General features: G+C 47.7%; 1 protein-coding gene across 2 annotated transcripts in view; it reads right to left on the bottom strand.

Moving 5' to 3' along the window:
* Nucleotides 1-16,512, bottom strand: part of UBL7 (ubiquitin like 7) — a 97,027-nt gene that overhangs the window by 58,538 nt on the left and 21,977 nt on the right. For both annotated transcript variants that reach the window (XM_068106207.2, XM_068106206.2), the window contains exons 2-4: nucleotides 13,363-13,482; nucleotides 8,112-8,194; nucleotides 7,615-7,699 (exon numbers count right to left, since the gene is read on the bottom strand). In XM_068106207.2, coding sequence (XP_067962308.2) covers nucleotides 7,615-7,699; nucleotides 8,112-8,194; nucleotides 13,363-13,482 — 288 coding nt within the window. The remainder of the gene's footprint in view (nucleotides 1-7,614; nucleotides 7,700-8,111; nucleotides 8,195-13,362; nucleotides 13,483-16,512) is intronic.

Here is a 16,512-nt window from a genome sequence, read left to right as displayed (position 1 = left end):
AACATTGGTGTCGTATTGTGTTATTGTAATCCAGCCGGGTGTCTTCTTTTCCTTATTGAGCCAGCATCGCGCGACTTCGTCAACGTCGAGTATAGTCGGGTAATTTGTGCGGACACGACGGCCATTCCGCTCGGCCCACTTTAACATCAAAGTCGTGTCTGTAACAATTGGTGTCGGGAGTGAGATTCGAGGCCCGACCAAATTTTGAAAAAAAAAAAACGAATAGAGGAAAAAAAAAAAATTTGGTCAAAATTTCGAGCGGCCGAAATTTGTTTTGTTTTACGAAACTCGAATTTTGCAAGTCGCGCTATGGCGGATCAAGACGGCTGGGGTCCGGTAAAGGAGAGTGAGGTAGGGTCGATCCAGGACCAAATTGAGGGACAAGAGGAGAGCGAAGCAGTGAGGGCGGCAGGTTCGCAAAATAGCGCCGTCACGCACGAAGTAGCGGGCGCGCAAAAAGGCGCCTCGCACGAGCGTGCGGTAGCCGAGCCGGCTGTATCAGCGGGCTTTAACATGCAGCCGATTGACATGCAGGCCCTCATTGCGCAGTTACAGGCAGCTGTACAGATGAGTATGGGGAGCCAAATTGAGCGATTGGGTGAGCGGTTGGGGAACCGGATGGATGCTCAGGGTGAGCGATTGGAGGGCCAAATGGGGGTAATGGGAAACCAAATGGGGGTAATGAGGGACGAAGCGAGGGGTACCGGTGAGAAGTTAGACAATAATTTTGAGGAGTTAGACAAGAAAATTGGGAAGTTAGACAATAATTTTGAGGAGTTAGACAAGAAAATTGGGAAGTTAGACAATAATTTTGAGGGGTTAGACAACGGGATAAAAGAAGTGAAAAATGGGTTAATGGGGGTAGAAAATAGAATGGCTGCCCAGGAGAATCAGATAGAGGGAGTGAAAAATGGGTTAGAGGGGTTAGAAAACAGTATGGAAGGCAAATTGAGGGACATGAGGGACCAAGCGGAAAGGGAAGTTAAACAAATGGAGCAGCAGATAGAGGGGGTCAGAATGGGGGTAGAAACCAAACTGGATGCTCACAGGGAGGAAATGGAGCAGATGAGGGTGGCATCTGGGCAGGAGATGCAAGTGATGGGAAAGGAGATCAGAAGAGGAGTGAGTGAGGAGGTCGGAGGAGTGCGCGAGGAGGTGAGGCACTGTAAGGAGCACATGGAGAAGGAGGTGAGAAAGGGGACTGTAAAGTTACAGGGGGGCATAGAGGACCTGACGCAGGAGGTGGAGCAGCTGACGGTGGGACAGACGGAGTTAGTGGAGCAGGTTCAAAGGAACACTGCGGTATTAGGAGGTTTAAAAGCGACACAAAACGACATAAAAAACGACTTGATAGCGACAAAGAGGGAATGTCAGATGGTACGTGAGGGACTGACAACGAGGTTGGACGAGGTGATAGAGGTAATGGAGACGAAGGACCGGCAGGTGAGGACGCACCTGGAAACGGTCAAGGTAGCCTTAGAGGATGAGCTTGAGGAGACGTACCGGGGAATAAAAGAGGTGAAGCACAAATTAGAAGAAGTGGAAGAAGGGATGAGCGAAATTAAGAAGCGACGGAGAGGGGATAAGAAAGAGATAAAAGAGGAGATAAAAGAATTGGTCCAAAGTCTGTGTTTGGATCGTGATGATGTGCTCATTAACCGGATGAGGGATTCGCAGGTGATGGAGGAGAAGCGAAGAGGAAGAGGACCCGGTGTAAGTGGTGACCAATATGGTCGTGCGTATGATGCGCCAGGGGATTTAAGAAGCTTGGGGGTCGAGATAGACCCGGGTGTTCGTGAGAGGCCGTTGGTGAAGTGTGCGACAGGTCTGGTGTGCGAAAGAGGAGGTGTGCGAGAAAGTCCGACTCTGGGGTGTGTGAGGAAAAAGTGCGTGCCAAGGAGTGAGGGTGCTGGCGAGAATGAGTCGGTCGTAGCGCGTGTGCGAGGGAGCACGTGGAAGCGCGGGGTGGTGAGTGTTACAGAGGGTGTGACGGGAGAGTGTGCGCGAGAAAGGTGTGTGACGGACAGGTGCATGAGGAAAGAGTGCGCTGTCAGAAGTAAGGAAGAGTGTCCACCTGTGGTGAGTGTTACAGAGGGTGTAACGGGAGAGTGTGCGCGAGAAAGGTGTGTGACGGACAGGTGCATGAGGAAAGAGTGCGCTGTCAGAAGTAAGGAAGAGTGTCCACCTGTGGTGAGTGTTACAGAGGGTGTAACGGGAGAGTGTGCGCGAGAAAGGTGTGTGACGGACAGGTGCATGAGGAAAGAGTGTGCTGTCAAGAGTAAGGGTGAGTGCGCTGTCAGGAATGGAGGTGAAAGTAGTGAGAGTGACATGGAGCGTGAGTTGGTTGTGACAGGTGAGCGAGGATGTACACCTGGGATGGAAGGATGCACACCTGGAATGGTAGAGCGTGAGTGGGAATGCACGCTGGAGTTGGTGGTGAGGCACGTGGTTGGGTGTGCGAATGAGAGCACACCTGTGATTGTCACAGAGGAGGTGACCGAGGAGGGGGCGCGAAGAGGTGTTTTGGTGAGGTGTGCTACGAACGAATGTGTGCCAAAATGTTCGGTGGTCAGGTGTGTGACCAAAGCTGTGAGTGGAATGGGTGTACCTGGGTGTGTAAGGAAAGGTACGAGGAGCATGGGCACGGCTGGATGTGTGAGCAAGGAACGGGCTGCGGGGTGTAAGCGTCCAGGTGAAGCGTCGACGTTAGACGGGGTAGAGTTTAGAACGACTTATAGCCGAATCAGGCCCTCGGTGCGTGCTGGGCCTCGCTTTGAACGGCCGCATCCGTGCTCCACTAGGCGGAGCGGGCAGCCCGATAGAAAGGGTCGTCATGGCGACCACTTTTTGGTGAGGCATTCCGGCAGGCCGAGATCGAGCCATGGGATGGCTCCGTGCCGAGATGGTGCGTGGGATCTCGGCACGGGTAAGCCCCCGTCCCTGCACCGAGTGCCGGACGCATCCAGCCGCTGGCACAAAACAACCAGCATCCATTGCTTGGCTTTACGCAGCCGGGCTTTGGACAGGGATTGGCGCACCGAGAGGTATTAGTGAGTAGACTGGGTGATGAGGTTAGTGTTTTGGACCCAAAATTAGAGAAAAACAAAATTTGATGATTGGCAAAGGATTGGCAGTAGTGATTGGCAGATGATGGGCAGTGATTGGCAAATTTTTGATTTGTTGAAATTTGATGTGCAAAATTGGTAGTGAGAGACCCCCGATGTGGTGGGATGGCATCCCTGCCACCCTTCCCATGAGTGGGGCAAAGGAGCTATAGCTTATGGGGTGTACGGCAGTGAAAACTAGCCCGGGTGGGTTAGGTTATATTGATAGGGATCTAGCGAAGACGACAGTAGGTAACGTTAAGATTAGTTAGTGACTGATACCTGTAGTGGGGACGCAGGTAGATTAGTGTGGATGATAATGACGAGGGAGCGCAATAGTTTAAAGGGACGACTGGGAAGCGCAAGTTTCAGAAGGGAGTAGTTAGCTGAGATGATGCCGTGTTTGTGAGAATTGAACAGGTGTGATTGCACAGGTGTGCAACTGGACAGGTGTGTGGAGCAGTGTATGAGTAGTGAGTGTGTGGATCAGCGCGAATGCGCTTGGGGAGAGAAGGGTGCAGGTGGCACCAGGTGTGAGAGCACAGGTGTGCAGGTACAGGTGTGTGGAGAGAGTTGGAGTAAGTGGTACGGAGTGGTGTGCATGGTGCGAAGGTGTGGATGGGGGAAGAGTGGACCCCCATCACGGATACCCGGGGCGGGTAGTGTAAGTGTTAGGTAGAGGGTACAGGTAAATTGTGGTTGGATATTGGCATTTGTGGTGCGGTTGCAGAATGGTGTTGTGGATGGGTGCATTAGTGTTGTGGAAATGGCTGGGCGTGTAGCCTGTTAGTGTGTGTAGTTGGTTGGGCACTCCACCACTGTGAGGATGTCGGCCAGGTGAGGCCGCAGGTGGGCTCTGGGAGCCGGAGTTGTGAGTGGGTGCCTGAGGATCCCGGGTGTGGATCGGGCAGCCCAGTGCCAGAGAGGGCACGGAGTGGGGAGAGAGCCAGAGGGCCTTCCCCAGGTAGTTAGGTTAGGGTAAGGAGCAGGTAAGCTCGGAGGCAACTGCAGTGGTGGAGGTGTGCAGGTGGGTAGACCCACGGGGAGAGGTACACGCCGCAGCCCAGAAATTGTGCGAGGGCACCGGGAGATGAATCGGGGGAGTGAGACCCCAAATTGAAAAGCACCACAGGTTGGCCAATGGGAATTGGTTTTTAGAACCCATAGTGTAAGAGGGCCAATGGTTTGGCCGGAGAAAGACCCCGGGTAGTGTAAAGTTGTTAAAGTCATTTAGGAAATAGTTAGGATTGATGAACCTGTCGCACCATACGCAGCCACTTGCCTGTGGTGATGATGATGACTCCACACCTGTGTTTTCTTTGTTTTGTTGCAGGAGATGAATCGCTGTGTGGATTTGTGAGACGCATCACGACGTGGATGAGACATTGGGGTGATTCCATCTCTCCCTCCTTAGGAGGGACTGATGATGAATTGGTGATGGCAAATTTTGATGTGCAGTTGGAGATGGCAAATTTTGATGAGAGTTGAAAATGGCAAATTTGATTGGTTAGGAGGGAGAGAAGACGAATTTGGTTTATGGGAGGAACGGGGAAGACAGTAGGGATGTTTGTCGATCTGTAAAGTAGATGTTTATGGGTAGTGTTGTGTTTTGTGGATGCAGTAAGGGGTAAGGGAGGGGCCATGTAGGTTACCTGGTGGGGGGGGGGGGCGTACGATAGGAACGTACCTGTCTCACCTGGTTCCCATGTGCCCCCAGTGTGCATCACCTTACATTGCGTGCACTTTTGCGCCCTTACCACCTTACTCACTTGTTTCTTCTTTTGTCTCCCACCTCCGAGGATCTGGCTTTGGGGTAGAGAGAGAGGAGAGAGAGGTGCTGGCTGCGCAGTTGTGGGCCTGCACTTTCGCTGTTTGCTGCCGGGATCGATACACCATATGGACCGCAATGTTTGTGGCCACCCACAATGGACCGCAGTTCGTTTGCGGCCAAGCACCACCCGGGGATGGACCTATGGGTCAACGTGGCACCTATGCCATACAGGTGAACCACTTTTAGTTACCACCAAGTGCACCACAAGAAGAGCAAGAGACACCTGCAGGGTTAGGGGTTGTCGAATTTATTTTTATACCAATGAACAATGGTGACTGCACCGGATGGTGCTGACTGTGTGGTGGGGTGGTGCTTTTGATGCTGGGAAAGGGTGCTCTGCACGTTATTAAAGGCCGTCGGCCACAGAGCACTCGTGGGTTGGTGTATCGATGTTGGCAAGCGCGCTCTCTCTCTATGCATAACATCTGCATGTGTTCCTCCAAAAACAGGTCCTGGATCGTAGTGTAGATATCAGCGTAATCTTGTAAATAATGCTCCCTACCGGCTGTATGTTTAGTTTGAGGATTCTTTCCGGATTCGGTTATCCTGTGGGTGTGTTTCTGTGAGGAGAAGGGTGCAACGTCGCAGGGGGACATATTTACTCATTTGTGAATATCTGTAAAACTGTCGCACTCAGGGTAGAGTTAATAGTAGAGGGAACTACATTGCGTGCCACACTAAAGTAGGTAAAAATTTATCGGGTCGGGACGCCCCGAGGGTAGAGAAGGGTGCAATGTTGCGAATATGGAATTTGGCCTCCATATCCGCTTGTAAATATTCCCCTATTTTCTCCAATACTCCCCAACTTTCCCCAATCCCCCATTCCCTAGTCCCATTGCATGTAAATAACAATCAGTAGAGCCGACCTTCCCCTTATTCCCCCATTAAATGTCGTGCCCAGGTCCACCGCACCACACGTAGACAACTTTCGGACATCTTCCTAGTTATTCTTAATCTATGTCAGTTAAGGCCTCGTTTCCATTAATTATGACTCTTCGTTGCACCAGAATGTGATTATATGGCATCAGTAGTGAGTTTAGGACCTTTCCCATACCTCCTCCCATCTTCTTCCCCAAACAACAACAATAACAACAACTACAACAACAATTACAACAACAACAGAGGAGATGGCGGCGGAGCGGGGGAGGATGCGTCCTCACACCGGCTCGATTAGCGCCATAGACCATGCGCTCCACGGGGTTACCACGAAGGGGCTCCTTGTCAGCTCCTCGTCAAGGGCGGAGCCTGGTAAACCCCCCGCACGCACCCAATGAGAAGCAACGTGCCGATTCCACGAGGCGGAGCTAACGAGCCGAGGGCGTGTCACTCCCCGCCGGATATACGCGGCCCCGCGCCGGATGTGACGTCAGATGCGCCCCTAGCTGGAGAAAGAACGTTGCCTACGACCGCTGAGAGGAAGAGAACCCGCCTGTGAAAGAACGTTACCACCTCGAGCGCTGTGCAACCTTCCGCATCTTTGGACCGGACCGGACCGTACTGGACCCTGCCCCGAGCCCAGGAGGACCTGGAGCCATCGATCCTGCCTTTCCTAGCCATCAAACCCCCGTGTGAGTCAGCCGTTGTCCCGTGTGTCTGTCGTCTGTCCGGGGTTAATATAAGAGTGTGTCTAAGTGCCTGTCTTCCTGTAATATACCTCTAGCCCCTGTAATCTAACCTTTTCCGTACGAATATACTTGAGAATTGAAACATTGGTGTCGTATTGTGTTATTGTAATCCAGCCGGGTGTCTTCTTTTCCTTATTGAGCCAGCATCGCGCGACTTCGTCAACGTCGAGTATAGTCGGGTAATTTGTGCGGACACGACGGCCATTCCGCTCGGCCCACTTTAACATCAAAGTCGTGTCTGTAACAATATATATATATATATATATATATATATATATATATAGTTAAATATAGTTAAAAATATAGTTGTAGTTAAATCCCTGGTGTTGGGCTAGCGGCTAGGGTGCCGGCTTAGGATCCAAGGATCCTGGGTTCGAATCCCGGTCGATCGCTGAATTAACGCCAGGGGGGTTGACTCAGCCTGTCATCCTTCCGAGGTCGGCTAATTGAGTACCAGTTCACTGGTAATTCCCTGTTTGTCGTTAAAGGTGGCAAAAAGGGTTGGCGTCAGGAAGGGCATCCGGCCGTAAAACATTGCTTCAAATAGGGGACCGAAAAACAACAACAACCACGGTTCCCGAAAAAGGCCAACCCCCGCTTTGCGGGGAAAAATGGCCTCTAAAGGTGGTTATTTTTTTTTTTTTATCTATCTTATCCAACCAAGATATTCTAGTTTTGTATTTTTAATTAATTTTCTGAACTTTGTAGAATTTGTTTTTCATTTGGAAGTTGTGGGTTATGATGTGTAAATAAAGGTGGAAAAAGTCCGATTTAATGTAATTTATGTCCAGGCTACAAGGCCAAAAAAGGTACAAATTTTGAAAGGAGGTGTAGACTTTCAATAAGCACTGTGTGTATATATGTATATATGTATATATGTATATAGGTATATATACATATACACACATATATACACACACACACACACACACACACACACACACACACACACACACACACACACACACACACACACACACACACACACACACACACACACACACACACACACACACACACACGTTTTGAAAATAGTTTTATAAAATATAATTACCCATTGCAACAGGATCACTCATCAAACCAGGTGTGGCTACAACAAGCTGGTCCACAGACTCTTTATTTCCCAAAGTCTTGAAAATCTGCAAAGAAAAAGAAAGTATTGAGAAAGGATGCCAGTCAATCTTACACACTCAAAACTTAAACAGAGAAGTGTTGGGTAAACACCGACACAAACATGAGGATAGTTTTCCTGGCGTTCCACAGGCAGGGTGCAAAACCGTGTGCACAGTCCCTCGGATAGACATTAGACTGGGCGTCCCGTCTGCCAGCATTACTTGGTGAACAATAAAGACCCTAAGGTGAAGATGAGGCTGTCGCCACTGGCACCCTGGCAAAATCCAAAATTCCCACTCTGACTTACAGGAGGCAATGCATCAGTGACAGAGCTGTCCACTCCCTTACCCCCAGCAAATTATGCTATCCATAGCTATGTGCTGCATACAGAAGACAAGGAAGCAGAAGAAGTGATTTGTGACTTAATGAGGGACTGACCGTATCCCTGTGCACAGGGCTTGTGGCGATTGCTGCCTGCAGAAGACGCAGCGCTCTGTGGGCCTCCACTTTATCCACAGGCTCTGCACAATAACAAGGCATTTTGATTTTTTAAATGTACAACCAATTAAAGAGGAGCCCAAACAGTCAGACCACCTCGACGCTAGTCTATCCCTTGATACCCTACAAAATAGATATGATGTGTCTTTTTCCGATTTGCGATTTATAAAGTGGGTACTTTTGCGATTAAAGATCAAAATCCTCTTCTTCTTCACATTAGCCATGACGTCACCTCATGAAAGTGACTGCCACTTCTGCATTGTCTACAGATTTTTATATATTTTTTTTTTTTGTATACAGAATCGAGGCTAGAGTAAGAGCTAACACATTGAACATGAAAACATGCACAGACACATAAAACGTGAAATGAAGGGAGCGGGAAACAAGAGGGGGAGAGAGGGAAGCACACAAGCACAACAACAGTAGAGAACAGGGATGTCGGTAGATCTGTGGAAGGGGGAGGGCTGGGGGAGGAGGGAGGGGTACACGGTGCAAAGCAAATCAACACTTCTCGGGATTTCAGGAAAGAAGTCGGAATTTCAAAAATGTGGATGTGGGGTGAATTAACGGGGGTAGAAAAGATCAATGTTTTTGATGGGGGAAGACAAGAGATGGTGGTGAACAGCTGTTTTAAAGACCTGGAGGGAGGAGTGGGATTGAATAGAGTGAGGGAGTTTGTTCCAGAGGCGGGAGAAAAAGGAATGAAAGAGTGAAGGTGAATAGAGAGTCTTGATTTTGGCAGTTCAACCATAAGAGGGTTGCAGGCAGCTATTGTGTGATCTGTAGGAATATTAGGGGGACAGAGCACAGACAGCGCAGGGGGAGCAAGGCTGGAGAGGAGTCGGTAAAAGACAGAAAGACCACCAACCTGCCTGCGGTTAGTGAGTGAAAGGCCCTCGGAGTTAGCTTCATCACGGGAGATTCCAATGATTCTGAAAGCTTTGGTTTCAACAGTGTGAAGCCGAGCTAGGTGTGAGGAAGGAGCACCAGCCCAGAGGGGAAAACAGTATTCCATTGAGCTGTGGATGAAAGCCTTGTATGTGGTGAGGAGCTCAGGTGTGCCAAGAAAGGACTTCGCACGATGGAGGATGCCCAGTCGGCGACTGGCTTTGGAGGCCAGCTTGGAAATGTGGTTTTCCCAGGAAAGATCATGGCAGATAGTGAGACCCAAAAGCTTGAGTGACAGAAATTATTGGAGAGGATTGTTCAGAAAGTAGATGGGGGGGGTTTCCAGATGATCTTTTCGGGGAGACAAAGTAAGAGTGTGAGATTTGTCAGGATTGAAAGACATGTTCCACTTGTTTGGCCAGTCTGTGATTTTGTCCAGGTCTGCAGAGAGTGAGGAGGCTGCAGACTGCCGATCTGAGGGATGAGGTATGGAGCGGCAGAGAGTGGCGTTATCAGCAAAGAGATAGAGAGGATTTTCCAGAGTCGGAGAAATCATTGATGAAGACCAGAAAAAGCACAGGGCCCAGAACACTGCCTTGGGGAACTCCAGCCTGAACAGGTAGGGGAGATGAGAGAAATCCATTCAGGGCCACACGTTAACTATGACCAGAGAAGAAGTTCGCAAGCCATGCATGGAGATTTTCATAGATACCGTAGGAGGAGAGTATGGAGAGCAGAGCGGGATGCCAGACCGTATCGAAGGCACGTATTGATGTGTCAAGGGAGACATCTCTGATTTCCTGTTTGGCATTAAGAATCTCCATCCATTGTTGAGACAGCAGAAGCAGCATGTCCAGAGTAGAATGACCTGGTCTGAATCCAAATTGATGATCCGAGATGAAGCCATTGGAGAAGAGGAAGGATTTGATGTCAGAAACGATGATTAATTCCATGACCTTGCTCATTATTGGGAGCAAGCCGATTGGTCTGTAGTTGCAAGGATCTGTTTTTGCACCTTTTTGTGTAAAGCGGTAATGTTTGCTGATTTCCCAGCTGATGGCAGATGACCTTGAGGAAAGGAGAGGGTGAAGAGAACAGAGAGAGGGTGAGATAGAGCGGCAGAGCAGGATTTTAGGACCCGTGGGCTAATTCCGTCTGGTCCAGTTGCAGAATCAGAGTTGAGGTTTGCCAAAAACTTCTCCACCTTGTCAGGAGAGAAGGACACAGAGTCCTGGAGCAGCTGGGTTCAACTGGGAAAGGTGGGTACAGAGAGAGATGGGTTAGGGACGCAAGATTTTGAGGCAAACACAGAGTTGAGGCATTCGGATTTTTCACGTGTGGTGTCACCTGTGTAGCCGTTTGAGGTGAGGGAGAGGATGGAGGGGAAACAAACACCAGAAACAGATTTGACCACATGCCACCAATATTTGGAGGAGGGAGACAGGTTTGAGAGTTCAGTCTTGAAATTAGGGAGATATTGTTTCCTAGCTCTCCTGAGGGTAGACACACACTTGCTCCAAGCTTTGTGAAAGGAACTGAGATTTCCTTCAGTTGGATTAGCCTTCCATGAGGTGAAGGCAAGTTGCTTCATGGCAACTGCCTAACCACAAGCTTCAGTGTACCATGGATGGGAGGAAGGGTATGACAACTGAACCTGAGATGGGATAAATCTGTGCACGAGAGAAAGAGCAGTTTACATTGGAAGAATTCCCGGAAGAGTTGGTGTTAGAGGCAGTAGAGATGGGAGACCAGTCCAGGTGATTGATGGCTGCTTGAAGACCGTGCCAGTCAGCCTGAGTGAAATGCCAGACTCGTCGGCACTGAGGAGACTCTCTGAGAATGGCCAGAGAGATATCCACTTTAACAAGGAAATGATCAGAAGAACCGATTGGAGCAGAAGAAGAGCAGCAGACATTTGCAGGGAAGTTAGTCATAACCAAGTCTAGAAGAGAAGATACTCCATTGACTGAGATCCAGGTCGGGAAATTGACAGATTGTGTCAGTCCGAGTGAGTCGCAGAAGTCGCAGAAACCCACACCTAGCCAGCGGGCATAATGACAGTTGAAGTCGCCACAAATGAGGGAGAGTTGGGATGAGTGGATAGAAGTTGGTCCATGTTGTGCATGTGAAAGGCATGTGAAAGGCATGTGAAAGGCATGTGAAAGGCATGTGAAAGACATGTGAAAGACATGTGAAAGACATGTGGAAGACATGTGGAAAAGAGCTGAAAAGATCTGAAAAGATCTGAAAAGATCTGAAAGTATATGAAAAGATCTGAAAAGATCTGAAATGAAGATTATTATATCTGAAATGTGCGCGTCCTGCATCAACTACCTCAGTGTGCAGACATACATAGAAAGAAAACCTTGCACTGCAATGTCTAAAGATGATATCTCTACAGGTGATGAAGGAAATAGTCGAGCAGCATATGCATATACCCTGATGTCCAATTTAGAGATATGGCTTTTGCACACATTTCTCCGAAAGTGTTTCTATCACTAATCTTGTCTCCAATAGCTTCTTCACAATCCCAATGATCTGTTTCAACATACTGAGAACCTTCAGAGTTGCTAATGATGGAGGAATCAGCATGGGAATCCGAGCTTGGAATACACTGTTTCTCTATGGAAGTCGCCATTTGGATTGAGGTGCGATCATGATGTGACGTCACTGGTGAAATCGAAAATCGACATTCTTGGACTATTTTCGACACTTTGCGATTGGCAAAAAAAGTTTCTAAAAAAGAATTTGCATTTGGGTTCCCCCTTTAAGGATCTTGAATTCTGATGATAGATCGAATGTCAGATCCATTTCAGAGTCAACTATAATTGAACTCGGTAGAGCGCATACCTCTGCCAGGCTGAACAGTTTATGTTTTGTATCCCAATGATAGGTTGGATCTGGATCCGGACCTGAACCAAAATCAAATCAACTTCTTCTTGTCTCCTACACAACTCATCCACCTTGATTTGTCCGAATCAGTCCACAAGGTTTTGAAATATCCTGCTATATATCGTTTTTGGCCCAATCTCTCAATGGTGAAGAATCCTTAAGTTTTAAATATCCGGATCCGGATCTTCACCAAAATCTAATCAATTCGTCGTAGTCACACACCCCATGTGTGAGAAGTGTTATGATTTATGGGAGCGAGACATGGGTAATGAACGTAGAGCAGCAACGAAGGCTGGAAAGGGTGGAAATGCGAATGGTTCGACGGATGTGCAGAGTATCGTTGAGAGAGAGGAAGACAAATGATGAATTGCGAAAGATGATGGGAATAGAGCCTGTGATTGATGCTGTGAAGAGGAACAGGTTGAGATGGTTTGGTCATGTGTTGAGGAAGGATGAAAGTGACTGGTTGAGAAGAGTGATGGAAATGAATGTAGAAGGAAGTAGAAGACGGGGAAGACCGAGAAAGACTTGGCTAAAGATGGTGGAAGAAGAAATGCGGGCAAGGGGGTTAACAAGGAGAGATGCAGAAAATAGGGCAAAATGGAGAAGATTGTCATGGGGACCGCAAGGCTAACCCCCGCTCTAGCAGGGAAAATGGCCTTTAAAATGCATGTTGTTGTTGTTGTTGTCACACACCCAACCTGCCCACCAAGTTTCTTCTGAATCCGTTCCTAATTTTTTGATATAATCTGGCTATACTTCGTTTTTAGCCCGATCACTCAATGATGAGGAATCACCAAGAATTCTTGGATTCGGCTCTTCACCAAAATTGAATGAACTCTTCCTTTTTGCACACCCAACCTCTCCACAAAATTGTCAGAATTCATCCACAACTTTTTGAGATGTTCTCTTCACAGAGAGACAGATAAACAAACAAGCAGGGGTGGAAACATAACCCCAGCCCACCTTCGGTGGCAGAGGTAACAAGGGAAATTTAATCTGCTCTGTATTTTTGTATCCTCTGTATATAATGACAAGCAGATGTATGCATAAATTATAATTGTCAAGAAGCACTTTTTGAAAAGATTATTGATAAATGGCAAAAGCAATAATTGTAACATTAAACAGTTTTGGACTCATGCCAGCTTATATAGATAATATGTTCTTCACCCCCTCTCTCCAAAGTAACAGCTCCAATCAAAAAAATAGTATTACAAATTGCCAGTATTACAAATGGGGAGCGTTGTCATAAAAGCCCCCTTTGAGTTAGCGAGAGTCCACTGTATCAGATTACCAACCATTCAAAACGGCATCTCAATCCAGGCTGTAAGATATGCTGACCGTAAATCTAAAAATGATTAATCTCAAATGATAACCAACGAAGTAATGAGATAGCCCATGAGTACCGTACCTGCTATAGACTCTGGCTCTGGCCAGCTTTTCTTGAGCACGTGTATCGTGGAACCAAGAACCACACCGTAAGAAGCCAAACTCTGATCACCTTTCATTTGTTGTCCACAGTATACAAGATCTGTAATCCAAGGAATTTGCATAAATAAACGACAAAGTACTCAAGATTAACATGAAGCATCAATTTTTGTGTGGCATGGGGTTTTCCCTTGTCCGAATTACAGTCATATATCTGATATATATACAGACTTGGCATTTAATATGGAATTTTTTTTTTTGTGGGGGTGAACTTACTTTTCAAGATGACTTAGAACCAAAAGTTCATTGGAATTATGTTGAAATTATTCTAGATTTTGTTAATGTGACCTTTAAAAGGAACAAAAACCACATTTGACATTTCGAAGCAAATAAATTGATCCTTGAAAGTGATGTAAACTGATATCGAACTCAATTCACAGACAGTACTGTGTTAAACTTCTGTACGTTTTCCAGAAGTATCTCTTTATTTTGCACATTAGCCAAAAAAAAATTCAACAAAAACAAAAGCTAAATTATGACTGGGATTACGGACAGTAAAATTACAGTTCAGTACTTCGTGTAACCCCCACGAGCATTCAGGAGAGCACGTACACGTCGAGGCATGCTGTTCACGAGATTTGCCAAGGTTTGGACAGGAATCGCTTGCCATGCAGTGACAATACAACACACACAACAACATGCATTTTAAAGGCCATGTTCCCTGCTAGAGCGGGGGTTAGCCTTGCAGTGACAATAGTCTGCTGCAATTCATGCACAGAGGTCGGCTGCTGGACCAAGTTGTCGATTTGACGCGTTAATTCTGCCCACAAGTTCTCTATCGGATTCATATCCGGGGACATGGCAGGCCACTCCATATGCTCTACACCACAGTCAGCAAGAAAGTGTTGGATCATGCGAGCACGATGAGGCCGTGCATTGTCATCTTGGAAGACAAAGTTTCCTCGAAAGGCTGCACGAGCAAATGGAAGCAGTTTCTTCCAGAATGACCCTGTACTTGAACTGGTTCAGGTTTCCATTCAGAACAACCAGGTCAGTTTTGCCCCCTGCATGAAAAGCAGTCCAAACAGTAACCCCACCACCTCCAGCTTGGACTCTTGGCACTATACAATCTTCGTTGTGGGCTTCATGCACTTGTCTGTGCACTCGGACGTGGCCATCTTGACGATAGACCAGAAATCTAGACTCGTCACTGAAGGTCACGTGATTCCAATGTCCTGGCTGCCATTAACGGTGCTCTCTGGCTCACTGCAATCGGCGCTGGCTGTGTTGTCTGGTCAGGCGTGGCTTTCTCAGGGGACGCCTGGCACGATAGCCTGCTTGAACCAGTCATTGGTTGACTAGCCCTCTGGATACAGGCACATTTGTCAGTTGCTGCCACTCAGCCCTAAGCCGATTAGCTGACTTGGTACGGCCATTGCGGACTAACCGGTGCAGCTGGCGATCATCCCTCCTTGTGGTTCTGCGGGGACATCCTGGCCTCGGTATTGGAGTAGGGACACCCCTCTGAGCATTTTGTTTCAGGATCTTTGACACCTTACCTTGAGTGATGCCATACTGCCGAGCAATAGCACGCTGTTTCATGCCGTAATTTCGTAAAGCCACCACTCCATGACAAACAGCATTGTCAAGTTGATGGACCATCTCCAGAGGAAGCGGCAATAACTTTTGTAGACGTGCAGCAGCTGTTTTCCACTAATACAGAACGCAACAACCCTTATATACCCGATTGTGAAGCCAATCGTCAAATGTACCTGTCCATACATTTTGTCACGCCACCTGTGATATAATCCTGTTATTGACTTCGTGCTGCGAAAGACAATCAGTGACATGGTTCTTTCAACAAAGACATCACCGAAGGGTAAAAGAAACTCCCCAGATTGATATACTGAGTTCAGAAAGTAAACCCAAGTCAAGAAAAAAAAAAATATTCCATATTAAATGCCAAGTCTGTGTGTGTGTGTATATAAATGCCAAGTCCGCGGCTTCACTCTTTCAGCAAAGGCTGTGCTATTGTGCACGGTTCGCTCTGTTGTCCCCACCAAATGCTTCAAAATGTTTGCCAAAAACTTGGATAGAGCATATGACGGACCATTAATACAGGAAACGATTAACCGTAGCGGAAATCCCTCTTTGTGCACTTTCGGTAGTCTGTAGGCCCTGGGAGCCACGCCCTTACTGCTGTACAGACGTTTGTACGCCGCAGCTGATAGTCTACCAGTCGCTTTTAATCTGGCAAGCATTGAGTTTAACCTTCGTTCCTCCTTCTTAGTTGGATCTGCGGTTAACCGTTCATAAGTACTTTGGTCCGCCAACATATCCTGCATTTTGTTGGTGTATACAAGACGATCCATGAGCACCGTTGCCCGTCCTTTGTCCGCTGGTAAGAACACCACATCATCCATGTTGCGTAACTCTCGTAAAGCTTGTTCTTTCGGGTCCAAATTGAAATTGTTGCGTGAAAATTGCGGAGGGCGAAGTAAAACAGCAGCCACACGTGATCTGATTTCGTTCTTGGTGGCGTTATCAAGCTTCATCATCGCAGATTCCACCCGTGATACAATGGTGCCTTTCGGAACAAATCGGGGAGTGATGGCAAAATTAAGGCCCTTCTGCAATAAGCTGGTTTGTGCCTCCGAGAGCTGCGTACTCAACCGGTTAACCACCCACCGGTTCCGAAGAATGTTCACGTCAACGACGGGAGTCATGCGATGTGTGGTTTCATCAACCAATGCTGTGAACTTTCATTGACGTCGTTTCCCCACCGATGTCCGAGTGTGCTCCGCGAAAGTGTGAGCTCTCCGTTGTACTCGATCCCATAACTCGTCAGGTAGTCTTGGCGCAATAGTACGAGCCAACTGTTGCACATGGTCATACCGTTTAGCGAGGCGATGGTGGCAGTTTGAAATGCGCAAACGAAGAAACCTCCGTCCTGTTGCCTGCATAATCTGCTTAGCTTTCAAACCCGGCATGGGAGGTCTGAAACGTAGAGGCTTCGGAAGAATGTTCTGTTCCAAACAGAGATGGTTAAACCGAAGATGTGCCTTCGTTACTTCAGTCCGCTCCACAAGGTTGGTGTAATGACGGCATCTCTTGGCAATGTCCTGCCCATGGC

Source organism: Myxine glutinosa, chromosome 2 (assembly GCF_964187855.1).
Source record: "Myxine glutinosa chromosome 2, kmMyxGlut1.1, whole genome shotgun sequence".
Taxonomy (NCBI): Eukaryota; Metazoa; Chordata; class Myxini; order Myxiniformes; family Myxinidae; genus Myxine; species Myxine glutinosa.
This window is presented reverse-complemented; position numbering and strand designations above follow the sequence as displayed.